Source organism: Coccinella septempunctata, chromosome 1, assembly GCF_907165205.1.
Source record: "Coccinella septempunctata chromosome 1, icCocSept1.1, whole genome shotgun sequence".
Taxonomy (NCBI): Eukaryota; Metazoa; Arthropoda; class Insecta; order Coleoptera; family Coccinellidae; genus Coccinella; species Coccinella septempunctata.
Window position 1 is genome coordinate 37,517,820 of NC_058189.1, and position 27,802 is coordinate 37,545,621.

Here is a 27,802-nt window from a genome sequence, read left to right on the forward strand (position 1 = left end):
ATGTACAGTAGGTAACAATTATCGATTCTGCGCAAAACTTTAAATTGAATACATCACAATAACATATTTTAAATATGGTGATTCAATCAGCGCAAAGCGCAAGATACTTTCATTATATATTGGGCTATTTCCGATGATACGTTGTTCCACAACGACTGCACCAATATTTCGAACTCTTCTGGCTGCGAGGTTATTTGAAGTCCCAGAATTAGAAAAATGAGACTCGTGACCATCGAAACTTCAGATATTGCACTCTGCTTCTTGTTGTCGAAACACCCATTATCAGAATCATTGAAGATTTCAAGAAAATACCTATAAAACATGGGTTTCCAAATTTATGAAATAATTAATAAAAAATCCATACTGCGCTATAACATGATAATAGATACTTAAATTTCATCATTTATTGCATCATCAACATCTTACAAATTTGTACAGTCCCTAGGGGTTGGTGGTAAAGGATTAAGAATAGAAGTTATAGGAGTGTTCTCCCAGTATCCTGGAAATCTATCTCCTGATGACATGTTGCACTGCATACTCAATGGTGATTCTCCATATACTTCCAGTAGGAGTTGTATGCGCATCTTATTCCATTTTATGGCTTTGTAGTTGTCCGAAATTCCTAGCGAAGATGAAGTTGGTTGTCCTTCCCACCTGAGATGGTTTACTGAATTCAAATCTAATTCATTATTATTTTTGAATCATAACGAAGCAAAAACTTTTTTTACGACTTATTAAAGTTAGACCCTTTCCAAGGGGTGTTTGAAAGCACCCTTGATTCTAGGTTACACCACCTGCTGTAGTGATGCAAACGAGGTCAACGAGACGAGATTTCAAGGTCTTATCTCGCCGATATTACCATCTCGTCTGTAAGGTCCTAGTCTAGTCTACAGTCTACTCCTTTTTCAGTTGTTATTCAGAAAGGATAAGATGTATTTCAGAAATTATGATTTTAATTTAGAATAACAAATTGTAATTCACAAAGTATAGAAGAAAATTCAAATTGGTAGAATGAAATTCAGAAAATGTAACGGTAATTCAGGTTAGTGCATATAGTTAATCAGAAAGTGTAACATGTAATTCAGATGAGAGCCTGAGCTTCTATTCAGAAAGTATCAATTGTAAGTAATTCAGACACCAACAACATTCCTTATGTTTATGTATTCTCCTAGATACCCAAACATGAATCAAGTATACTCCATTCACTTTTATTTTAGCACTCGGTTGGCCATGAAAATTTGACACATTTCACTCTGTATAGTACGAAAATGTGGGGTTATGACGCTTGTCAAATCATTTTTGGGTTTTAAATCAACGCTATGTTGCCCTTTCTACGTGAAAGTTTCTGTTATTACGTATTTTATCACAATGTCGAATCTCTTCGGAAAATGTGTGACGAACATAAAATTGAAGTTCATACAAACTGATTGGAGGCATACCAAATCCAGTTATTTGAATGGAAAATACAAGAGATCAGTATAATATCATAATTTGCACTAGCTTGAGAAGAGTTAATGTTCGTTATCTTCTTTGGCTAAAGTTTGAATACGTTACATCAGTTGTAGATTTCAAAAATATTAACCCGAAGATGAAATGCATATGTTGTAGTGGTTGGGAATGGGTATCTCCCGAAGCAATCAACAGATAATTACAAGAATGTTACATTATTCAACAAAAATCATCTTACATCAATATAAGTAAAAGGAATTAAAGGAAGTTTCAAGTGAAGATGAACTTCACCATTGAACAAAAATTTCACATGAATAATCAATTAACAGGACAACTGGCGCGTATTTTTGGCTGTTCATCTTGATACATTGATATAATAATAATAATTAGGTATTTATTGGTACCTTAAGGCATTTACAATGTATAGGACAAGTCAAATGAAAAATAGAGAAATCAATATTCGGGAACTTATTCTACGATGACATTCATCGAAAATCCTGTAGTAAACTTTTCGCATTAAATTCATTCAAATATAAAATACTCAAATGCCACCACTTTTTTGGGTCTTCCAATAGAAGGAAATTCTTTGTCATCCTCAACATTCACAATCTTTTTGATTGTGGAAATATTCAGCTGAAATATAAGTCGTTTAGATTCGGATGAAACATTATATGAATTCTCTTACATTGAATATTTTCGCTACCGTCTGATGTATTGTGGATTTTAGAATATCAGGGTATAACTCGAGGTATAACTATTTGAATGAGCGGCCCCTGAGTTCTACATAGCACTTCCTGAAACCCTGTCTCTTTTTTAAATCACTTTCGGTATTTTCGTAATAAAAATTGATATTAGTTGTGGCAACGGCGTTATGACATTAACAAACTTTCATGAGTGCCAACTTTCCTCCGTTCTAGTTACAAAAACTTGAGAAAATTATTTCATGGCCAACCGACTGCTAAAATAAATTTGAATGGAGTATACCTACCTAACACTCATGTGTTGAAGAGAACTGCTTGTGTATGTATATTCCGAGTTCAACTAAAACAAATCTAATTATTTTTGTTAAACTCTGAGATTATATTGACCAGGCAAAGACAAAAGGAAATTTCAAAGGGGTGTACACTCCACCACAGCATTCACTATTCTGCAGCTTCAGCAATCCCCGTTGAGGCCGTTGACTAATAAATATTTATTGATATTTAATATGTAATAAATAATTTCTTGTTATATCGTATTACGTAGTCTTACTTATCAGATCCTCAACACATTCTATCATTCTAAATTGCAAGTGATGATTTCTGAATAACATTTACTAATATAAAATTTAAGTTTCTTAATAAACTTTTTAGGGTTTTCACTCCCAATCTCTGAAACAAAATCAATTAAAAATGAAATAAACGATTTGCTCCTGCGTAAATTCTTGCACTAATTTGTCAGGAGCAAATTGACTAGAAAAAATTGTTGCCTGACAATGAACTGAAAATAAATAACGTTGAAATTATAATTTTATGTTGTAACGTTTCGGAGTATATATCAGACTCCTTCATCAGACGAAAAATATATTTTCGAAAATCTTCTGAATTGTGGCTTTTGTTTGATAATAATTGTCAATACATAGAAACAGAGACTGCAAAGAAACGTTGATCAATTTAGTTTTGAAATTACCGTTTCTATGCAGTCTCTGGTTCTATGTATTGACAAGCCACTCTTTGAATTTTTAGAACAAACACTGAATGTGACGATGAAAACGGATGTTAGAGAAGGAACGACAAGATACCGTATCATCTCGTTCAAATCCTTTTACAGTTTCTAAAAACCTATCGTATCGTTTTTGGAATATCACGATATAAAATTTTTTATGAATATACCTAACGTCCAGTTTCATAATCAAATTTAAAGTCACTTTAAGCTTGAAGCTTCCTTTACTGTCATTTTAACGGCCGGTTTCATAATCAAACCTAAAGCCGCTTTAACTTTAAAGCTTCCGTTAACCCTACTTAAAATGACAGTAAAGGAAGCTTTAAGCTTAAAGTGACTTTAAATTTGATTATGAAACCGGCCGTAAATTATTTTCCAACAATGAATGAAGTTATGCTTTTATTCGATTAAAATTCTTGAACTTTATCAATTCCTGTATTTACAACAAATTGAAGAAGTCTTACTTTTATCGCTTGGCTTTCCACGTAATAAATTTTTTTCATTCACGAAAGTATTTCAATCTAAATATGTTAATTCGATTTTGACATTCTTCCTTTTATTGATAAATAATTCAACGAAACAGAAAATAAACAATGAATTCTTAGGGAACGGCTGGATAAATAGCTATACGTATTTTACGAAGAATAATGACACCTCGCCAATATCTTCGAAAGATGCTTTGCAGCAAAGATTTGAATTGAACAAATCTCGATTTACTCCCAACGTTCAAGCTCTCCCAAAGAATTATCGCTTCCCTTCAATAATGCTTTTCTAAATTGGTTGCACAAATGGCTATTTCAGTTTATTCAGGAAAATATTTAACACCATTTGCATACTCTGACGAATCGAGGAAATACTTACTCATTCATATAACGAAAGTATGTCTGAAGTGCTTGATCAGAAATGGAACTTTTGCAGACCTCCAAAGAAGTTGCCGGAAAATAATGAATATAATTTACACACATCTCGTCACTTATAGCGAAGCCTCCCAATGTAATATTATCCCTCTCTTCAGTATTGTAATCACACCTTGTTATCAGAGCGTCACCCTAAAAATAGAAAGGAGATGTAAGTTATGACTAGGTACTATATTATGTGACAATTTATTGAGTTCCTGATAATAATTTATAATTCTATTTTTAAGAAAATTCATTGTACACCAATTTATTTCAGCATGAATATGATGAGAATGTTCCTGCTGTTGGAAGAATATATAATGGAATATCATCATTATGTTCATATGAAAAATTTATCGAGCTCAGCATTGAAGCAAGCCAGTGAAAATTCCCGTAAACAATTTATATGTGATCAATATCTAGATTATTTCAATAGAGAAGAAAAACTGAGGAGATATATCTCTCAATTAATTGAATCAAAAACATTATTTCATGATTTTCACGAATATCAATTGTTTAACCACGACAAGTGTTACGCAATCACATAAAGTATCTTCAGGTGGTTGAAGGTGAACTTATCACGTTATTGAAAATCAGTTAACTCTGTTTTAAGTTTAATTAAGGTTTTAAATCAAGTATCGGCATCAATTCAATATCGAATTATGCTCAAATCATGAACCACGTCGCATAATATTTTCCTAGAAAATCCCACGTTTCTTTTCGAAATTAAAGCTTCAAACAAAGAAGCCTTTTGTTGTTTACTGCGACTTTGAGTCATTACTTGAACCAATCAATGATATCAATTTGAGTTGTATAAAGTAAAGACTTAAGTTTCACTCAAAAATCTCATTTGCCCCGGTACCGCCGGAAACTTGGCTATGGACACTGACATTTGGCAACGCTTCCTGTAAGATTATCAAATTATAGGTACACTCGACCTACTTGAGGATTTAAAAAGTAGAAATTTTATGTCCGTTTCTTCGACTTATCATTATTTTCTGCTGGCCTGCTACTCATCAAGTGAGAATGCCGTTTGAACTCAAAACCTACAGAATGTCTGATCCCAGTCCCAGCGTTTGTTTGTGTTTTTCATGTAAGGAGACTTAGGCCAGGCGCAAATAACGTGCGTTCAAAAAAATTCGTCGTCAAGTAGGCTATGGAATTTTGTAGGTTGATTTTCTGTGACTAAACGTAATTCTTTCCTTACATCACACTCATCAGTCATCACAGCCAAATGTAAACATTGATGACATTAACCTATTTATCGTAATTTTGTGTGAAAAGGCAATTTGTCAGAAAAAATTACTTGCACATTCAATAATGATTTATTAGCATTTTTTCATTGAATCAGATTACAAGAATCCAAATAATCTGAGGCGATTGGAAAAATTTTAACCTTAGTTCATAAGTCAAAGACATGAATCTTGAACGAATCGAGTATTATGTTTTTTGTACTTTCATATATATATATATATATATATATAATGAAGAAAGTGATCACGCCTAAACAGGGAGGCAATGAATTAAATAATGAGGATAAATTCAGATGCATACCACCCGACGATATGAATATCGACAAGTGTTACGATCTGAATTGAGCTAGCCAGTTTGTCATCGTCAAGGCCCCCAAATGGAGTACGCTCCACCGAAGAAAAGCAGATGCTGACCATGGTTTCGGCCTCATTTGGCCTCATCAGAGCAACATAGCATTTTTCCACGGTGGAGAACGTTTGGAATTGATGGAACTTTATTCAATGTTGTTATGTTCTAGTGGGTATTATTTATTTACCCACAGCGCCATCCAACATGAAACGGTATCCGATTCAATCCCCCCCAGATAGAAACCAAGACGAAGACAATAGCATATGTCCCATATTTTCCCTAATTCAGTACGCCGGTTCGCCTTGCGAACGTCGGACGTATGATGGGAAGTCTGAGACGCGCTCGGTTCTCGACAGAATACGATGCCGGCGATACAATCACTTTCTTCATTATTGTATCGCCGGCATCGTATTCTGTCGAGAACCGAGCGCGTCTCAGACTTCCCATCATACGTCCGACGTTCGCAAGGCGAACCGGCGTACTGAATTAGGGAAAATATGGGACATATGCTATTGTCTTCGTCTTGGTTTCTATCTGGGGGGGATTGAATCGGATACCGTTTCATGTTGGATGGCGCTGTGGGTAAATAAATAATACCCACTAGAACATAACAACATTGAATAAAGTTCCATCAATTCCAAACGTTCTCCACCGTGGAAAAATGCTATGTTGCTCTGATGAGGCCAAATGAGGCCGAAACCATGGTCAGCATCTGCTTTTCTTCGGTGGAGCGTACTCCATTTGGGGGCCTTGACGATGACAAACTGGCTAGCTCAATTCAGATCGTAACACTTGTCGATATTCATATCGTCGGGTGGTATGCATCTGAATTTATCCTCATTATATATATATATATATATATATCCGGTTTTATAGCGTCCTACGCCTTCCGGTTCCCAGTCTCCAGCCTCTTCTATCCTCCCATTCTCCTGGTCTCAGATTTCTCTCAGACATTGCCTTTTGTTTGCCGCTCATCCAGGTAACCTTTGGCCTTCCTCGCTTCTTCCTTTCCCTCGGTACCCACTTCAGAGCAAGTTTAGGAATTCTTTGATCTGACATTCTCTCAACATGTCCATACCAAATGAGCTGCTTCTGCTGAGTATCCTCTATTATTGTTTTTTCCACCTTCATAAGTTCCCTTACTCTTTCATTTCTCATCCTATCCATTCGCGATACTCGGGCTGATCTTCGCCAAAAGTCCATTTCAAGAGCTAGAAGTCTTTTTTCAAGGCTTTTTGTTAACTGCCATGTTTCACTTCCATATAGGACGATACTCTTGAACACAGAGGAATAAATATAGCGTTTCTTCTCAGCTGAAATGCTTTTGGACCATAGGATCGAGTTTAAGTGTCTTATGGTTGTTTTTCCCTTGTTTATTCTGCTCTCTATTTCGTTTTGTGTTCTTCCATCTGCTGTTATTTTCGTCCCTAAGTAGATGTATTCATCGCAGGCGTCTATTTCAACGTCGTCATTCACCATCAACTTTTCTTTCTCTCCGCCAACGCACATATATTTGTTTTTTTTTAGGTTTACTGTGAGACCCCAATTTTGGTATTCTTCGAAAAGTCTTCTTGACATGAACTCCAGATCTTCTTTATCTTGTGCAATCACAACTTGATCATCCGCAAAGTGAAGTGTGTAAAGTGCTGTATCGTCTGTAAGCTGAATTCCCATTCCATGGCAAGATCTTCTCCATCTCTTCAAATCTTCATTTAAGTATATTTTAAATAGAGTGGTGGATAAACAGCAGCCCTGCCTGAGACCTTTTGTAACTGTGAAGGTTGGCGAGAGGGATTTTCCCAGTTTTACTCTTGAGTAAGATTGTCCGTATAATTGTTTTATTGCACTGATTGCCGTGCTGTTGATTGGTGACATTTCTAATACCTGCCACAGTTTCTTTATCGGAACTGTATCGTATGCCCTCGTGAGGTCTACAAATAGAAGGTGAACTTCTCGATTTGTTGCTGTTTTTTTCTCATTTATTTGGTTGATGCTGAAGATGTTGTCTACACATGACCTGCCAGCTCTGAAACCTGATTGTTGTTCAATATCATAGGGATCGTATTCATCTTCGATTATTTTTCTCAATATTTTCCCATATATTCTACTGAAGGTACTCGTTACTGAAATGCATCTATAGTTTTGGCACTCACTCTTCACTCCTTTTTTATGGATTGGTGTGATCCAAGCTTCCTTCCAAACTTCCGGTATTGCCGCTCCATTAATAAACACCTCGAATAGATGGCGCAACATCTTCACCAGTTTTTCTGTGCCATTTTTCAGCAGCTCTGCTGGGATTCCTTCAGGTCCTGCAGCTTTTTTGTTTTTCATGCTCTTTAATGCGTTCCAAACCATTTCCTTTTTGACTTGTATATGTTGTCCCTGGATGGTGTAATTAGTTGGTGAGTGTGTTAAATATTGTTCTCAGTCTTCATTTAGTTCCTGCTCAAAGTATTCTTTCCATCTTTCCAGTTTTATTGGGTTCAAATTGATCTTGTTTGATCTTTCTCTCCTCAGTTCCTTGATCAGTTTCCATGATTCGGATGATCTTGCTCCTCCAATATGGGACTCTATTTCTTGACATTTTCTCTCCCATGTTTCGTCTTTGTTCTGGATCACCATACGTTTGAACTTCGCTCGTTCACGTTTATATGATATATTATCATTAATATCATTAGAGTTGAGCATCCTGTTATATGCATGCTGTTTAATCCGTTTTTGTTGCTCCATCTCATCATTCCAAGTAAGCTGAGCATTGTGTGAGTTGGTATTTTCCTTTCACCTAGTGCTTCTTTGGCCGCAGTGTGTAATGTTTTAACTATGTGTTCATATAGTGCATTCGGAGTATCTTCTAAGAAACTCTCTTTCAGTTTTTGGTCCAGGCGGCTTTGGTACAGTGTTTTAGTGCTCTGGTGGTAAAATCCGTCCAAGTTGTATCTAACTTCCTCCAATTTATCTCCCTGCAATTGTGCTTCGTTCTGTTCTCTATCATTTTTGAATGGTATAAAGACTTGTGCCTTTATCAAATAATGATCCGACCCGCAATCTGCTCCTCGGTATGCTCTCACGTCTCGAACTTTCCATCTGATGTTTTGTTTTACTATCACATAGTCGATGATTGATCGTAGGCCTCTGGTTTGTTGGCGCCAAGTGTACTTGTGAATATCTCTATGTGGATAAAACCCATTTAAAATTTTGAGACTTTGTTTTTCGCAGAACTGTATTAGTCGTTGTCCATTATTATTCAGAACTTCTTCTCCATATTCTCCAATGACCTTATCATTTTTCTTTCGTCCTGTCCGAGCGTTGAAGTCGCCAAGAAATATCACTTCACGTTGATTACCAACCCTCACGAGTACATCCTCCAATTGTTCTTGAAACTGATCCTTTTCAAGGACGGTAGCATCTTCGTTCGGGGCATAAACACCTATGACAGTTGTTCTATGTCCTTTTAGGTTGAAATTTGCTGAGATTATCCACTCATTTACAGCTTCCCAATCTGTTAGTTTGTGTTTAAGTTCTTTTTTAATCAGTAAAGATACTCCTTTGCTTGCTCTATTGCTTTTAGGGACTCCGCTGTAAACATGAATGGAGTCTCCAACTTGTTCTATACCGTTTCCTTTCTTCTTCGTTTCGGTTAAGGCAACGATGTCGACTTTTCCCTGCTTCATAACCTGCTCGACCTCCACTAATTTTCCCCTTATTCCTTGAACATTCCATGTACCAAAAATCATTTCCTTATGCCGTTGCATTCGTCGCCGTGAGTTTCCGTCCAGATTCCGAGGCTGGTTTGTGGTTTTTTTTGCCGTATCAGGTTTTCCGAATAATGGGGAGCAGACCCATTGCTTCAACCCCCAACTTGGAGGACCAGGTAATTTGTGATCAGAGTTTTCTTCTCCTAGCCTTTGGTGAACCAACATCAAAAACTACAAGGCAGCAGCTTCGCCTGTATCCTAGGCAGGAGCCCTCACAGGGTGCTATCATCCGGGCCAGATGAGCCCTGGTTTTTTAGCGAGGTGTTACTCCTCGATCCCTCTCCCTTTTTCAACCTGGCTTGGGACAGGCTTTGGCGGGATTTTTGTACTTTCAATTATGTGAAAAGATTATACCTATTACAGTAGGTAATAGAAATAAATCACACTAAGAACCTCAGAATATGTTTATTTATCAATAAATAAAATATTGCATTGACGCTGACAGTGAAAATCCATAACCAGAGGCAGTCTCTGCCATAACTGAAGAAACTGAAATATAGGGGTTTTTTTACAATGAGTTTCACGTTTAAGAGTTCTATATAATTAAAGTAGCTGTTGGAAATGTCCTCCTCTTTGCTCCAACCACTCACATCTTCTTTTGAGAGATTCAAAGACATTATTCAATATAAAAGGATCATCGTTAATTTGATGAATTTTTTCAATGATCCTAGTCTTGAGTTCGTCCAGATTAGAAAGAGGTAATTGGAAGATAGAATTCTTCAAATGGGGCCATAACAATAAATCACATGGTGTAAGATTACACGATCTTGGAGGAAATTCATTTTCAGTATTGAGGCTAATGAGTCGATCCTGAAAAATATTCCTTAGTGTAGGCAATGTTTCTACAGCTGTGTGTGCTCTGGCTCCATCTTGTTGAAAATAACTATATGACCATTCTTCGAAATTTAATTCAGCTATAAAAGGCATGATAATATCCTCTTTATAGCGTTCCGCTGTTAAAGTTCCGTCAAAGAAAATTCTTCTCTGACTGATAGCACACCAAACTCCGATTTTTTTAGAATGAAGTGGTGTCTCAATGTGAAAATTTTCCGGATTTTGACTGCTCCACATTCTCATATTTTGGGAGTTGACATATCCAGAAAGATGAAACCAGGCTTCGTCGGAGAAGAAAACTTTATTCAGGTTATCGATGAATTCGTTTAGAAACCACTGACAGAAGGCCATTCTACGAGGGTAATCAACATCTTCAATCTTCTGATAACATGTCAATCTATAAGGATACAAATTGATGTCTTCTTTCAAAATTGTGTGACATGTTCCAACAGAGACTCCAGCTAGTTGAGATAAAACACGAACAGAGGTTCGTGGAGCTTCTGTCATCACATTCTCAATATTTTCGATTAACTCGGGTGTTCTCTTCTTTGGTCGACCACTTCCTTTTTTTCTTTGAACGCTACCTGTTTCACGAAAAACGCTCACACATCGCGAAACAGTACTCTGGAAAGATTGGTAATCTACAGCAACGTTGGGATATTCGATCCTGAAGTCGCTGAGACATTTCTCAACAGAATATTTCCACTCGCCTTCTATTTTCTCCCCATTTCTGAAGTAGGATTCATTAATGAATGCTTTTTGTACGTCGGTAAAAACCATCTTTATTATTCGCTGATAATTTTAATTTAACAACAATCCAAAACGCTAACTTGTTAGCTAACCTGTATCATTACAGGTATTATTACAGTATTATTATTAATACAGCACAGGCTAAGGACAACGTTTAGATACGCTTTTTAGACGTTTAAAATTCCATACGATTTACGACGAATTTTTTTGAACGCACGTTAGAAACGCAGGTTAGTGAGTTTTTGTAAAACATAGAAAAGAACAAGACAAAAGCGTGACAGTGACTTGCAGCGCAGGAAAAAGCTGCGTCACCTCACCAACCTTTGTTTCTATTTGCGCTTGGCCTTAAGGTGAAGTGCACCTACTGAAGGAAATAGGTGTAAAGTATTTCTCGATTCTCTCGATTACATCGAGATTCGTCACCATTCCCTGATGGGGGTATAGCATCCCAATACGTCCATCCAGATACGGACAAACCTCAACTTGGATTTTCCAAGAGGGCTAAATTAATAATTTTTTTTGATTTTCAATATTACTCGATTTCCTAAAGAATAAACTCATTAACTTTTGTTGTACTATTCGTAGCTTAGCTTGAACATTACCGTTCTCATTTTTCTTTTTTTTTTAGTATCCCATCAGAAAAGTACAAGGCTTAGATAGTATAATCAGGGTCAAAATTCATTCAAAACGACAGAAAAAATTGCGAAATACGAAAAAAATGATAAACTTTGAAAGGCTCAATCTTGGAAACTACAGAGATAGTTCTAGTATTACGAGGATGTATTGATATTTAGTTAGCCTAGACCAGTTCCATGCATAAAAAAATATTGCGTTACCATAGCAACGAACAATAACTCATTAGAAGTGTCGGTGCGAAGTTTGAGGTCAAAAAAGTGAACCAGAGTTACGCAATAAATTAAAAGAAAGAAGATGTCCACGGAATTTGTGAAAATCGAAAAATTGGAGTGTCGGGCCATCATCAAGTACCTGTATTCAAAAGGATTAAGAGGTGAGCAGATTTACGAAGATATGCTTTACCATTGGTGATCAATGTTCATGATTTTATCAGACTGAAGCACTGAATATTTCATACGAACGCGTTCATCATATAATTTACGTCAATTTGGACATGAGAGAAATTGCTGCAAAATGGATCCCCAAATGTTTGAATGTTGACCAAAAGCGTGCAAGGTTAGAAGCATCGCGTTAGATTTGTGCTCGATTTGAAAAGGATGTAGACTTCTTGAACCGAATTTTGTTACTATGGATGAGACTTGGGTACATTTCTACGATCCAGAAACAAAGCAACACTCTGGTTCTCCAAGACTTAAGAAGTTTCGTGTCCAAAAATCTGCTGGAAAAGTTCTTGCTTCAGTTTTTTGGGATTGCCATGGAGTTATCATGATTGATTTTTTAGGTAAGGGTAGAACAATAATCGGAGATTACTATTCGACATTACTGACCACTTTACGGGAAAAAGAGAAAAGACGCGGAAAGCTATCCAAAGGTGTTTTGTTTTTGCAGGACAACGCCCCTGCACACAAATCTTATGTTACCATGCAAAAAATTCGTAATTTAGGGTTTGAATTACTAGAACACCCCCCCTCACTTATTCACCAGATTTGGCTCCATCCGACTATCATCTCTTTCCTCAACTGAATAAAAGTTTAAAAGGTCGTAAATTATCTTCCAACGAGGAGGTAATGAAAGCTTCGGAGGTCTGGCTTGCAGAGCAAGAAGAAACATTTTTTTTTGAAAGGTCTAGAGACGTTGCAAGTTCGCTGTAATAAATGTATCTAATTAAGAGGAGAATATGTTGAGTAATAAAATATGTTGACATTGAAATTTTGTTTGGTCCCATAGTAGGCTAAGAATTTTTCAATATATCCTTGTATATGGTAGCAAATTTAGTCTACTTAAAAAACTGCCTTCGGATGTTTTTTCAAAAACTAATTCTTTAGAGTTGTAATCGCCAAAATTTTTAAAAATAATTATTTTTTCGACTTTCGACAAAGTTGCGTTTGGCGCTCGAGGTCACAAACTTGGATTATTCATTAGGCCAACATCAAAAACAAGTCGGCAAAACATCAGAACTACCGGATTTGACGCATTCTGTGATATATAAAGTTACTGGACTATGTTGTAGTTGATTCTGTATTTATATTTCACTTTTTTTCATTCCATTGTTGGATTATACAATCCAATGATGATTCTGGAAATAACACGATAATTTATTGTATTGTATACATATAGCTTATACTTACAACCGAATAGGACATAGGTTACAATTTTAAATATATTATGCAGATATGAAAAATATTGTTTTGTTTTATGGCTAACACAAATTCGAAGTACTTAAATACATAGTTCTATTAAAAACTCATTCGTGGCTTTCCACGCACCATTGTCATTTTATCCGAACTGAGCTCTTTTATGCTGTCGACCTTCAATACTTTTTGGTTTCATTCGGCCGTAACGCAGATTTGAACCTATCAATTCACTACCAACTTCTGAGCGCGCCCAAAGAAGTATTCAAAAATCCATAAATCAAAAAACAACTCCACTATTCCACAATCTGAACTGCCAAACTACTCCCGATTCAAGTATCCCTAAATCCCCCTGCTGTTAACGCTACGATCTGCCTCAAGTACCTTACGGTGGTCCAGTAGGTATCGACATTATCTCATTACTAGTATTATCCAAATTTCGTCATCTTGAAAGATTTGCATGATAATAATAGGTACTCAATGTTATAGGTTAGGTTATTCTGACCAGTTGTAGCTTATATAGAAAAGTCTCAACTTTTGAAAACTGTATTGTAGACTAGCTTTTCATAATGATATTTGGCAGTATTTATATAATGGTCAGTTTGAGGTAAGTAATGACACTTACCGGAAGCACTGTCACAGGTGATTTGAGTCTTCTTATTTCTTGGAAATGCGTAGAATAGTGATTGTCGTAGTTCAAAAGTGGAAGTTCACGTCCATTTCTGAAATGTCTCGTAGCAATTTTCGCTCCTGTCAAGTGAGTATGCAGCTGGGATCCAAAAATGGTAATTCCTCTTTGAGGAAGTCCCTGAAATATTTTACTCGATATTGAATCATGAAATATATGAAGGGATGCCGTTTTTCGTTAGATGTGATGAAAATATTATTAACTTTTCAGAGAACCTAATATCAAAATAGCTAGTTTACCTATATTACAATCGAATTTTACAAAAACAATTCGTTTTGTTATAGAAATGTGAAGAGTGTTAGCCAGTTTCATAACGAAAACGATGGAATAATTTCAACACCTATTTGGATATATTTTTGAAAACCATTCCTCAATGGTTAGTATCATGCCATGTCCGAACATGAGGATAAAATATTCCAAGCGGAATACAGTAATTTTACTTTTTAACAGTTTTTTAGAGACTTACCACGAAAAAGTTCCGAGAGGAAAAACAGGAGAATACCCTGGTCAGGGGTGCTCAGACTTGATTCGCCTGCGATCTACTTTAATATTATCAGACTCTGATCGATCGACTTTGATAAACTGCAAGTACCTATATGTAATGTAGTGGAAAATATTTATACAGAGTGAGTCTTTGACTCGTACAAATATTGAAACAGTAGATTCTTGAGGTTGAAAGGAACACTTTTTCCTATACCATTTTTTTCAATTCATCCCTGATAAAAAGATGAAGCCATTTCAAGTTTTTATAATGAGCTGTACCACCCCTGGAAAAACAAAATTACCATCAGCTAAATCTGTGACGCTACACATCTGTGGATCTTTCAAACAGAGTTGTATTCAGCTAAAGTACCCAAATGTCAAATTTCACAGATACTTTTTAATTTTTCAACATGAAATTACTCGAAAACGGTACATTATATGAGAAGATAATGAAGAATACTTTAATTTTAAAAAACGTTCAATTATTCATTAGATAGCGTCCAACTTAGTTTCAAAAGTTTGGTCCTTTGAATTTCTGGTCATAATGAGAAAACTGGGAGACGTGGGTGATATCTTGTATTCGAAAAAGATTCATCAAATAAATGAAAAACAATATTTCAAAATTCATTTCATTCGATAAAACCGTTTGTGAGAAAGAAGTAAAAATATTTTTTTTATGGTTTTTCAACAGCCTGTATCTTTTGAACCAAGCCGATTCAGAAAAAATGGTAACGAAAAAAGTGTTTCTTTTGACCTCAAGAAATATTCGCACGAGCCAAAAACCCACTTTGTAAATCAGAAAAGGCTAATTTCTTATGAAATCGACTCGGTCGATCGCGATCGACAGTTTGAGCACCCCTGAACTAGGATTATTGGGTATATACAGTGTGTGAGCCTCTAACTTCGAATAAAATCCTCAAAAAAATTAAAGACAGTTCTCTTGTGGTCAATATTTATATTGGTCTCTTTTCGTTGGAAGAATATGTTATACAGCGTGCCCCAAATCTTTGCTTGATATTCTGTACTCTGTACTGTATTCTTACACCGTATTCATTCTGTGCTAATTATTCATTCCGTAATAGTTTTGATTAGTGATTTATCCGGTATATTCATTCTGATTTTAGCATTCATTCTGCATTGAGTACCGAGCCCGTTTTGAGTGATACTTTGGGATTTTCATTTTGAGTTTAAGTCATCATTATAGCTTTCCCTTCTTGCGTTGTGAGCTGTTTGGTTTAATATACATAGCCCTGCTTTTTTCACCGTTCTAGTAACTTACGCGAAGGGGACAACGGTTACGCCAAGTGCAAGAGCAACCGCTGGCGCTGTGACCAACCTCCGATGAGTGCCGTATATCGAGTCCAGATGTAAGACAGCACACCGTTTTTTTAACTAGGAACTAGGAACCTCAGTTTCAACCCTCCCCCGTCCTGTTCGAGTTCTACTACTGGTGGAAGTACGAGTTCCTGTGCGGCGTGCGAACCGATCTCAAGAACTTTTCTATTTGCGTACGCCGAGGACCAATCTGCTCCTGTAATCTCCAACTGAATTTATGTGCCGAACCATCAATCCCATCTCTGCGGTTTGTGACGGGAACTTTGATTCTTTGACATATATTGTTGGAATGCTCTTGGTGCAACTGTAGAGCTATAGATTAAGTTACATGAATGGTGTACCTAATGCTCGGTTGTTCCCTTTTTTCTCTAGGTTTAGTTTATCTCGCAATAATGTTTAGTCTAATTTTTGTTAATTTCCTGTAATTGGGTTTTTTCCTGTAGGAAATAAATGGCTTAAATGGCTTATTATTATATTATTATTATTTGTAAATCATTCCGAGAAAATCTTTTTGTTGTGTTTATTAGAGTGTTTGCCAATTCCCTTTTTGTACTGTAATTTTTGCTTGATTGATCTCAGTTTATATACCTGAAAAGCGGTGGATTTTTGGAGTTATGTAAAATGCCTAGTGCGTTCCTCATTACGAAACAACCAATACAACTTGTGAACTGTTAGTTATCACTAACACCCCAGATAACACCGAACCTTGCCTTCGACTCGAAGCCACCAGGGAAGGTTTGTTGTTTTCCCTTTAAAGAATAGCTGGCGTTTGAGACATCCAAAGCCACGTCGCCGTTACAACATATGTTATAACATATCGGCTAGACCCTCTTAAGAATAAGGGCCGAATTCAATGTGGATTTGTTTTCAATTTTATTTCGCCGATTTCTGCGCAACCTGGGGGCAATTATGAACTGTGTGATGTTGAGTTATTATTCAATTATATTACCACTGCTGTACATTCGCTCACACAATAACCAAATAAGGGAAATTGATTCAACTTCGGAGGTATGGCCATTTTATCTGTATATTCTAAACCCAGTTCCATTATTCCAGCATCCATATCCTTGAGGACATCGGACACATATAATCTTATTCCAGAGCTGTCTACTAAGCCTGAAATGAAAATATAGGTTAAAAAACAAAGACATTCAAAATAAAAGTATCAGAAAAATTTAATCATGCAAATTTATTAAATAGGAACTGTAAAGTAGATATGTTTTCTCCGTAAATAAGATCTTAATTGTCTCTCACCAAAGTTTTGTCTAAAAATTCTAGAAATGATGAGAAATTTTTTCACTGCCAGAACAGCTGATTTTTCTGCTTCAGAGCTTAGAATAAAACTGATAATTGATATTTATCTAGAGAGGGCCTTTTACTACCAGCTGCGGTATTATGATTTTCTGCATAGCTGATCAAATGATCAAATATTAAAAAACGATGTAGCACCGTGGAAAACATCCTGAATTTGGGGATAACCGAGTTTACCCATAAGACAGAGTAAATACATCCGCTCCCTATTTCCGCTCCCCACAGGTGGGATATAAAAGAAGATCTTGTCCTGCCTGGCATTCATTCTGTATTGAGTATTCATTCAGTCTTAGTTTCAGATTAATTAGTTCTCGACATCGCGACCTTAGAATAGTTATTCATCCAGTATTCTTGATTGATTCTGTCGTCTTACTTATAATTATTTTATTAGTTTTTACTGTTTATTGATTCTGTATTGAGTATATGCCTGTAGATTTCTTTTTATTTCCTTGTACCCGTGATGTGTGCCACTACCCTATACTGTTAACTTAGAACCTCGGATTAAATCAACCCATCTCTTACAGTGACTACTAGTCAGTAATTGATATACAAGTCACCCTTGTATATATCAATTACACCCAATTCATCTCCTGCTTGAAATAAATAAACATAACAGAGCTTTGCTTCAGTTGATACAACCTTCCATATCATTTATTAGCCACATTTGTTCGTTATTTGGAAAACAATGTAGGTACCAGTATCCCTCCATGGCATTTCCATTATTCTAAAGCAATTCTGATAAGAAGTTGTATTCTTATTCTACACTACATGCAAGTATGAAATTCAAATACCTGATATTAATTCCGGATTATTATAATGAATTTCCAACATAATATATTGGTTGAAATCTGATCCTCCAAATGGTAAACTGGCTTCCTGTAAGTATATAGAGGGGATAAAAATTGCTTCTTAGTGACCTTATTGTTTTTAATGAAACGAACCTCTGGGTATGTGAAAGGACCTGCCCCCATTGCCCATGCAGCCAATACTCTTTTGCACACATTAGTTTCTGGTGGTCGTTCAGAAGCGAAACAAGAGCCGTCGTAAAGTGGGATTTCCACATTTGCTGGAGCGAAACAATGAAAAACTTCCATGTGATGTACAACCCCTTCGCTGCTCTTTTGTATGTGTGATTCAAACTGAAAATATCGAGATTATGGATGAAGTGATATTCAAAACAATAGATAGTGTATTAACCCCCAAAAAATTAGTTCCTTTTTATTTATTCATAGGGATTTCTGATTAGTCAAGCTTCGGTACTCAAATAATTTCCAATTTTGGATTGAAATGATGTAAAAGTAAATAGTAGGTGAGGGGGGGTTACATTTCATTGCGACCTTAAGGTCTATTGTGCCCCCCATCAGAGCTGTTCTCACAACTATGCAAATGGTAAAAATGCTGAGTCGAATCTATAGATACTACCCAACACTGTATCTTGTGTCCCCATTTGGTTCAATGCTCATGAAATTAATGGATTATATTCCGAAATGTAACACAATGTTTTTCGCTTTGCTGCTCTTGATGGATCAGGTGTGGTAAAAATTCATCGAGTTCAGTACCTTCTGGTCGAAATGTATGTAGCTGACCCAATTTTGTTGCGCATCACACGCGATTACTAGTTTTATCGGAATCCTCGCCAATTTGCCATCGTCGGGACAACTAAATGGAGAACGTTCCACCGAAGAAGAGCAGATACTATGATCAGTATCTGTGCTTTTTCGTTGTATCGACGATGGCAAATTGACTAATTCAGTTTGTTCCGTAACGCTTGTTGATATTCATATCGGCGTGTGGTATGCATCTGAATTAATGCTTATTAATTGCGACCAATTTCAGATAATTATTATATTAGATTTCGGCGAGTTCGACGATGATAATATATTGTTGTCGTGATTGACAGACGACGAGTTTCGTCTCCTGCCCGTAAACATGTCGCTCGCAACTGGGTCAAAAAACGCCTGATAAACCGGAGTCAGGCAACCCAACTCACGCTCGGACACTCATTGGTGTATTTATTGCCTTCCTGTTAAGGCGTTATCATTTTTTCCTCCTCGAAAATATTCATTTTTTATCTTTATTGAAACATTATATATTTTATTTTGACAATGCGGGCTTTTTTCTTATGTTATATCCTATTTCAGTGTTCATCTCTGAAATTAAGAGCATCATCTTGTCACAATCTATAACACAACAAGTAGAATAGCTCTCTTCGGAATTACCATCCTTTTCGGTTTTGAGTTCATTGAGAGTTCCAATTTAAACTTGTTGTTTCCTATCGAGTCGTTAGTTTTTAAGGAGTTCTAGTGCCATGAACTACGACTATTATTTATGTCTCTAAGTGGGAGCGCCCAACAAAGTAGCGTAGCACTGACATGGCACATACATGACAAAAGCGATGCATAATAATAACTGACACTCAGACCACCAAAGTAGCGTAGCACTGACATATCACATATATGGCAAAGGCGTTGCATAATTTTCAGATACCACACCTAACCTATGCTTTGTTCAAAAATGTTATGATAATCCAAAACTCGAGGTTATTATTCGAGCAATTGTTTATATGGATTTTGTTAATTAATATAATGATTCCAATATTAAGGACTTTGAATAAACATTTAACATTGTCCTCAAGGTAAAGGCATTTTCACTTTAATGTAACAAAAACAAATATTCTATTATAGTATTTAAAGATCTTGGCGAAAGAGCTAATATATATTTATGTGAGAAAACAAATTACATGAGACATATGAACTATATCTGATCTGTAATACCTAGAAATTCATCATTGGACAGTGAGGAAACTTTCTTACAAAAACTTTTTTCGTCGACCTCAACATAAAATGACATTGTACGTACTAATTCCCGAAGGAAAAATCCACTATTTTTGATGGCAAGTATTTTTCGTGTGCATTAGATACATTTCGTCTAATCGTCTGTAAACACTTTTCGTCCGCTGTGTTTGTCGTTAAAAACAAATACGACAGTAGCGATTAATCAATTTCGAGAGCAAGGATTTCATAAAAAATATGTAAAATAAGCAATAATGAGCCCTCCTATAGGCTTTGGAAGTTACGGACCATCATAAACCAGCTTTAATATTTAAAATTTTTATATTTTTCGAGTAGCCAAAAACTGTTTAAGGGATTAAGGAATAAGTAACCGGCCAACATAAACAAGGCCTAATACTCCTCCAGAGATGAGGGAATTTGCAAATAGGTTGGATAAACACCATACAACTGAGTAGTTTTACTATGATAAAGTTATGTGAGGTCGACAAAAAAATGTAATATGCATATCGGCAAAAAACTGTCGTTATTGTCTCGCCTGCTGCTCAATTTACAGTCTGGTCTATAACGGACAGTTTTTGGTCCTTGGTACATAAATAACTATTGTCTGAAATGATGTCTAGTTTTTCTGCCGTTTCGGTCCTTTGGTATTTTTTACTTTGCCTCAAGTTAAAGCAGGTGGAGTAACTTAACATCATGTGTAAATTTTCGACCTCTTCATTTTTGGCTCCAAAAGTAGAGGTCACATTTGAGCTTAAAATGACCTCAAATTTCAAGTTCAGGATCAATACTACAATACTGGTTCCATTATATTAGGAGAGAGAGGATCTTAACACGCATAAATGGTCAAAAATATTTGCAGTTCAATACTTTTTCTATCTATTGTGTACCAAATTTGCTAATCTCCTAATATAATGATTTACCTGATAGATATGATGTTTTTTCTTGAATCTAGTGGGTAATTTGCGGACGCTGCACCAATAGGTTGTCTCTTCAGCTGGAACCCTTACTTTATCAACCACAACATCGTAATGCATAACATAAGGGGGCAGTTCTGACACGTTGATATTCTTGAGTAGGCTGACTCTTATCATTCCTTCATTCTGCTTCGAGATGTTACGGAGGTTGAAACCTTCTACACTAGGTAATGGACCTCTACCTCTCAGCCATACAATGTGAGTTGTTCCTTCCTTGAATCAGACCAACACTTTCTCATTACCATCATGTGGTGAAATCTAACCACGTGAGTCCAGTATACGAGGATATATTGAAAAATTCTTAGCCTATTATAGAGCCGAACAAAATCTCAGTGTCAAAATAAATTTGAGAAGTGATGTTGAATCCCTCATTATTGTGTACAGCAATTTATTGACGAAAATTTAGAGATTAGAAACTAATTAATTCATCCAACCGGTACATTCCACCTTCGGTCCTACACATGTCGAAATTGATAAATAACATCATTACAAATTTGAACCTTTCCATGTCATCTCATTGTTTTTATTCTGGTTTCTCGAGTGATAGGTGTTTTCAGCTTACCTACATGACACATAAGAATTTGACGAGAAATGACCTACGGTTTTCTTGAACGCATTGCTTTGCCTTATTTATCCGTTTGAAAAGGTAAATCTAATTTTAACAGTGTTTTTAGTCCTGAGAGACCCGGCTGCTTCTAAAAGTAACATCTTTGTGTTGTGATAATGTTCTTATTGTTTGTAAACCTGTTTATGTCAAAGTTATTGTTTATATTCTTACAAATATATTTCCAGCCTTGAAAAAGATCCGAACTAAGGATCAAAACGTCGGCACTTCAAAAAGGATTGATTTCATTTGCCCTGTCCTCAAGCCACAAACTTACTATTCCAATTTCATGCAAGGACGCGAAGAAGACAATATGTCATCAGTGTCAAAATATTTTATTACTCTACAAATTCTCCTAATTGGATTCATGTATTACAGTGAACCTGCAACGTCTCTAGACCTTTAAAAAAAAGGTTTCTTCTTGCTCTGCAAACCTCACCTCCACATCTTTTATTACCTCCTCGATAGAAGAAAATTTACGACCTTTTAAACTTTTTTTTTCAGTTGATCATGGTCGGATAGTCGAATGAAGCCAAATCTGTTGAATAAGGGGGTGTTCTAGTAATTCGAACCCTAAATCACGAATTTTTTGTATGGCAACTGGCAACATGAGATTTGTGTGCAGGGTTGTTGTCCTGCAAAAACAAATCACCTTTGGATAGCTTTCCGCGTCTTTTATCTTTAATGTTTTCCCGTAGAGTGGTCAGTAATGTCGAATAGTAATCTGCGGTTATTGTTCTACCCTTATCCAAAAGATCAATCATGATTACTCCATGGCAATCCCAAAAAACTGAAGCGAGAACTTTTCCAGCAGATTTTTGGACACGAAACTTCTTAGGTATTGGAGAACCAGAGTGACGCCATTCCATCGATTGTTGCTTTGTTTCTGGATCGTAGAAATTTACTCAAGTCTCATCCATAGTAACAATTCGGTTTAAGAAGTCTACATCGTTTTCAAATCGAGCACAGATCGAATGCTTCTACCCTTGCAAGCTTTTGGTCAACATTCAAACATTTGGGGATCCATTTTGCAGCAATTTTTCTCATTTCTAGATTGACTTGAACTATATGATGAACACGTTCGTATGAAATATTCGGTGCTTCAGATATCCGAATATACCTTCGAATTGGGCTAAAGCCCAATTCGAAGGTCTGATAAAATCATGTCATGATCCGCATCGATATTTTCGGGGACTGACACAGAAACTGGCCTTCCCGATCGGTCATCATCATCAATGGAAAATTTACCTCTTTTGAAGCTTGCAGTCCAAATTTTCACGGTCGCATAGGAAGGATTTGATCACCAAGGGTATTAAGCATATCTTCGTAAATCTGCTTACCTCTTAACCCTTTTAAATACAGGTACTTGATGATGGCTCTATACTCCAATTTTTCGATTTCCACAATTTCGGTGGACATCTCCTTTCTTTTAATTTATTGCGTAACTCTGGCTTACTTTTTTGACCTCAAACTTCACACTGATACTTCTAATGAATTATTGTTCCTTGCTATGGTAACGCAATTTTTTTTTTATGCATGGAACTGGTCTAGGCTAACTAGATATCAATACATCCTCATATATGAAACATATTTTAAAGAAAATTAGTGGAAATAGGTAAGCATTGAGTGAATGTACGGGGTGGGCAAAATTGGTGATACCTGAACTACAACTTTTTAACCCAACGAGATAGAGAAAAATGAATGTATCATTCATGTCGTCTTTTTTCGAGAAACTAATAATGCTATCAACTGCACTCCTCTATCTTCTTTTGTTTTTGAGTTATAGGCCAAAATTCAAATTTGGGTGATTTCAACTTTGGTCATTATCTCCGTTGTGCTAGGATGTTGAAATGAAGACATTATACAGACACTTTTTTGATAGCAATCCAATGGCGCTCTATGATTTTTTCCTACAGGTTCATTTGCTGAACTATAACATAAAGTTGTGTTTTTTCTTATGAAAAGAGTAATTTAAAATGACTTAGAAAGAATTGCCACTTTTTTACCATTTCAGAAATATATTATACATCCCCCTCATTCTTTCTGAGTCATTTTAAACTACTGTTTTCATAAGAAAAAATACATCTTTATGTTATAGCTCAGCAAATATACTTATTGGAAAAAAACATAGTACGCCACTGGATTGCTATAAAAAAAGTGTCATGTTTTCATTTCATCATCCTAGCTTAAACAGAAACGGAGATAATGACCAAAGTTGAAATTTTAATTTTGACCTACACCTCGAAAACAAAAGAAGATAGAGTAATGCAGTGCATGGCATTATTAGTTTCACGAAAAAAGACGACCGTAATGTGCCTTGCCTCGTTGGGTTGAAAAAGTTGCAATTCAGGTATCAGTAATTTTGCCCACCCTGTACACTAATAGCAATAAGGCTAAAAAAACTACTACTCAATAGAATTCACTTCATCACATGGCTGCGGGCCTTTGAACTCGCCTTTGAAGTTTGAATCTTTCATTACGGTATTTATGACTTTATGAGTTGTGAGGCTCAACGATTTTTTTGAAATTATTATTTCGTAAGGTAAGATTGTTAACTTCTATATAACAGGTATGACAGGGGATGGTGATTTGTTACTTCCTTACCTCAATTATATAATCATGTTCATCGCAAGTATCAAACTTCCTAGTGAATGTGAACTTCGTAGTGCTTCTACTATTTTTATGCTGAAAATTATTGCAGTTTTGTGTATTATCCAAATGAAGATTACCATCCTCATCAGCCCATGTATCCTGAAGAAAATGAGTTGTTGAAATAAATTACGCCAAACAGTAACTTTTTGAGCCTTAAATTGAACCACACTGATTGAAATGAATGAAGTATTTGAAAGAGGCCCACAAAACTTTCCACGTAATCAGTCATGAAACCAGGTGAAATTCCTTATTTATACCCATAAAGAAAAATTTCTCTGAAAATTTCTTACAGGGTGATTCATTCAAAATTTTGACAAAAATTGATGAATTTTGCTATTAGTTATTCTGTCAGTAGGCTACAAGCAGTGAACTCTAGAAGAGGTCTTTGGAGTTCACTGGCTACAAGAGGAGCATTGCTTTTTGTAACGTCAATTTCAGCTGATATGCTGATCTCGCTTGGCTGTTTTGCGAGAATGGACCTTATCAACTTGAGCGAACAGAAATTCATAACAGAAATAAAAAAACAAAACCCTGTGGATGTTGTTATTCTGAAAATTTTTTTTTCAATTTAACTTCTGGTTTTCCCGAAAACGACAAATATTTTTGCGGAATATACTTTTTTTATATTTTCTGAATGCCCAATCAATTCACAATTCGATTATGGATACGTAATTCTATATTCATGTCGAGTAATATTATTCATTCAAAATCACACTGAAAAAGTCGATATTCGGAAAAAATATCCATTTTGTCTATATTTCAATAAAAACTTTTGAACTATGCACATTGGACATGATGAAATGTATTCTCCAAATTGCCTCAGGGTAATTTTCAATGTATTAAAATAAATAAAATCAACATTTATACTCGTCTTTTTGCATTGAATATTGAATTAGAATTCACAAAATATGAGAAAAAAAGTATATTATACAAAAAATTTGTCGTTTTCCAGAAAACCGGAAGTTAAAATGACAACAAATAGCTAGATTTGTTGTCATTTTAGAAGAATTGTTTCTCTACCATTCAATTCTGAGAACCAATCAAACCAACAAAATGAAATTGTTTTTGCAAAACCATTTTTACGTAATATCTTTCCACTTGATAGTTTTTCGATAGAAAATTTGGATAGCATTCGAAAATACAATAAATATATTATTTGATCAGTTTTTAATTTTGTTGGACCAATGAGTAAAAAAATCCTGAGGCCCCTCTACTTGAAACACACTGTACTAATTTTATTCGTCCTTACTAACCCACTGGGTTATACGTTATTATAAGCATTCTTACTAGGTACTAGGTTAGTTAGAGTTAGGTTTTATTTAGTTATGTTTATATTATTGAAGAGATTTTCTGTAATTAAAGAACGAAAATATATCACCTCAAAATTCAGTCGATTCCACCCAGCACTCAGTACACAATAATCTGCTGGAAAATAATTCCCTCTATCGGAGAAACCTATAGCAAACCATTGAAGATCTAAACGAGGTAAGTGTATCTCAAATACTATACTTTTGGTGGGATAGTCCAAAATCCAGTGCAACATCATTTCACTTTTTGAATCGAGGGGTGCATGGAATATTTTATTACCTGCAAAGATAAATTACTATTAATTACCCATCTCCCAGAGCCCACAACGAATTCGAGTTTTTAAATTTCATTTAAGAAAAACAATATTATAATGGAATGAAAAGGAGAGATTTCTTGTACAATTTCAAGAATAAAAATATGGGACTGCAAATGCTACCGAGAGATACCTACAGGGTGTTATTTGAAGTCTTATTTTCAACTTTTAATTCTTCTTTTAATTATTACCCCCCCCCCAGAAATTCAGTCTAGGACCACCCTTGATCTGTCCGAGAATTTTTCTACAAAATAGTAAATACGGAGGTAAGAATTATTTTGTGCTTTATTTTTTATTCTATCGGCATATTAAAATGAGCATATACCTATATCCATTTCTAGTGCAATAGTTATTTCAAGTTTTTCCGGAAGAATGACTCTATTCGGACATGAATATGAATAATCATTGAATGGAACAACGCATTTTTGCATATTGAAAGGAGATATCAACAATTGTATATCGTTATTTCGAGGCTTTCTCGAAAACATGGGACAAATCGCACAGAAATATCAATAATTATTCAGGGTACTTCAAGATGACATACAAAAAATATATAAATATACAGGGTGTATATAAGTAGTTACGAAAAAATTTGAAGCGTGATTCTTTTAAAATAATGTTCATATAATTTTTTTTTGATCAGCCTTGCTTGGATAATAGTAATCTTCAACGTTTTTCTCTAAAACAAGAAAACTGACAGGAATGAAATTGAATGAGGAGGCAATCAAAAGATGTTGGTACTAGTCAAATTTAAGTTCGAAGATGATTCCAGCTGAAACAACTCACGCTACGTATCTGGTCATAAATTATTTTTTTCTTAAAAACCTTATTTGTTCAAAATGAATCAAGCTATCAAAAATGGTATAATATGGACAAGGACAAGTTCAAATTGGAACTCCACCAACATGGGAGTGGATATTAAGTTTGCATAATGAGCTGTGCCACCTCTGGAAAAACAAAATTACCTACACATCTTTGGACCTTTAAAACTGAGTTGTATTCAGCCAAAGTACCTAATTTTCAAATTTCACAATTTCCACAGATACTTTTTAATTTTTGAACATCAAATTACTCGAAAACGGCGCATTAAATGAGAAAATATTGAGAAAATATGAAGAATAGGTACTTTTTTTTTCAAAACGTTAATAAATATGCATTAAAAAGAGTCCAACTTAATTCAAGGATTAGGTTCTGAATTTTTGGTATTTTTTAATGGTACGAAATATCTATAATGAGAAAACTTTAAGACGTGGGTGATAACTTGTGTTCGAAAAAGATTCATCAAATAAATAAATAAAGGTTTTCCAACAGCCTGTATCTTTTGAACCTAGCCGATTCGGAAAAAATGGTTAGGGAAAAAAGTGTTTCTTTTGACCTCAAGAATTTACAGTTAAAATATTTGTACGAGTAAAAAACTCTCCCTGTATATATATTTTTGAAAACTATAATAATTTTTTTTTAAATATGAGATCAAAAAATACCATCTGTATTCAAAATAAGTAAATTTTTTTCACCCTTAGTACAAGGGATAAAAATAAATTGAACATAGCACTTCGTATTTCCAGTGAAAAAGTGCCTATAGAAAGTTTTTTTCGTTTTAAGATTTACAATCTCTAATAGTTACCTGCAATAACGGCACCATGTAAAGATAAATAATAAATTACAACATTCAAGTTTAATACTTCAAACATTTCTGATTACTGAAGTTGAGGAGTAGGATTTGAACCTCCATGAGCGAAGATGAACTCGGAGATTGCGCTGAAGGTCCTAGGCTGCTAGGGCTCTTACGAAGGATTTCTTTTTTTTGCGCACTGATTATTCCTAGAAACAATTGCTCGAGAAATCGCTGTTGTGCAATATAGTGTAACAGAAAGTCCATGAACATGAACAATTCTCTGACAGCAGTTGAACATTCCACGCACTTGCAAAAACCGTCTAGGGTTTTGCAGAATTTCAGAAATAAAGAAAATAGGGAACAAAAATTTTACAACATAGCATCAAAAACATGATGTAGGCATGAGAGAAGATCCGGGACTATTTGTTCGATCCACAGAGGGTGGGGATCCAATTCTGAAATTGGATTCGAAA

General features: G+C 35.5%; 1 protein-coding gene across 1 annotated transcript; it reads right to left on the reverse strand.

Annotated features, from left to right (window-relative positions):
• Nucleotides 1–389: 389 nt before the first annotated feature.
• Nucleotides 390–27,454, reverse strand: LOC123322741 (tyramine beta-hydroxylase). Its single transcript, XM_044910732.1, has 10 exons — nucleotides 27,339–27,454; nucleotides 25,472–25,680; nucleotides 24,046–24,192; nucleotides 20,784–21,050; nucleotides 18,013–18,210; nucleotides 17,863–17,947; nucleotides 16,710–16,876; nucleotides 13,880–14,062; nucleotides 4,012–4,199; nucleotides 390–654 (listed from the first exon to the last, which is right to left on the reverse strand). The coding sequence occupies exons 1-10, from the start codon at nucleotides 27,403–27,405 to the stop codon at nucleotides 423–425; spliced, it is 1,743 nt and encodes a 580-aa protein (XP_044766667.1). The 5' UTR covers nucleotides 27,406–27,454; the 3' UTR covers nucleotides 390–422.
• Nucleotides 27,455–27,802: the final 348 nt, after the last annotated feature.

Bases quoted from the DNA above. Each gene is read 5' to 3' on its own strand.
- LOC123322741 (XM_044910732.1), bottom strand. From the start codon at position 27,405: ATGTTTGAAGTATTAAACTTGAATGTTGTAATTTATTATTTATCTTTA. The intron at 24,193-25,471 runs GTGATATATTTT...CATTTTCTTCAG, and splicing joins GGAATCGACTGAATTTTGAG to GATACATGGGCTGATGAGGA. The intron at 18,211-20,783 runs GTAAATCATTAT...CGATATTTTCAG, and splicing joins AAAAACATCATATCTATCAG to TTTGAATCACACATACAAAA.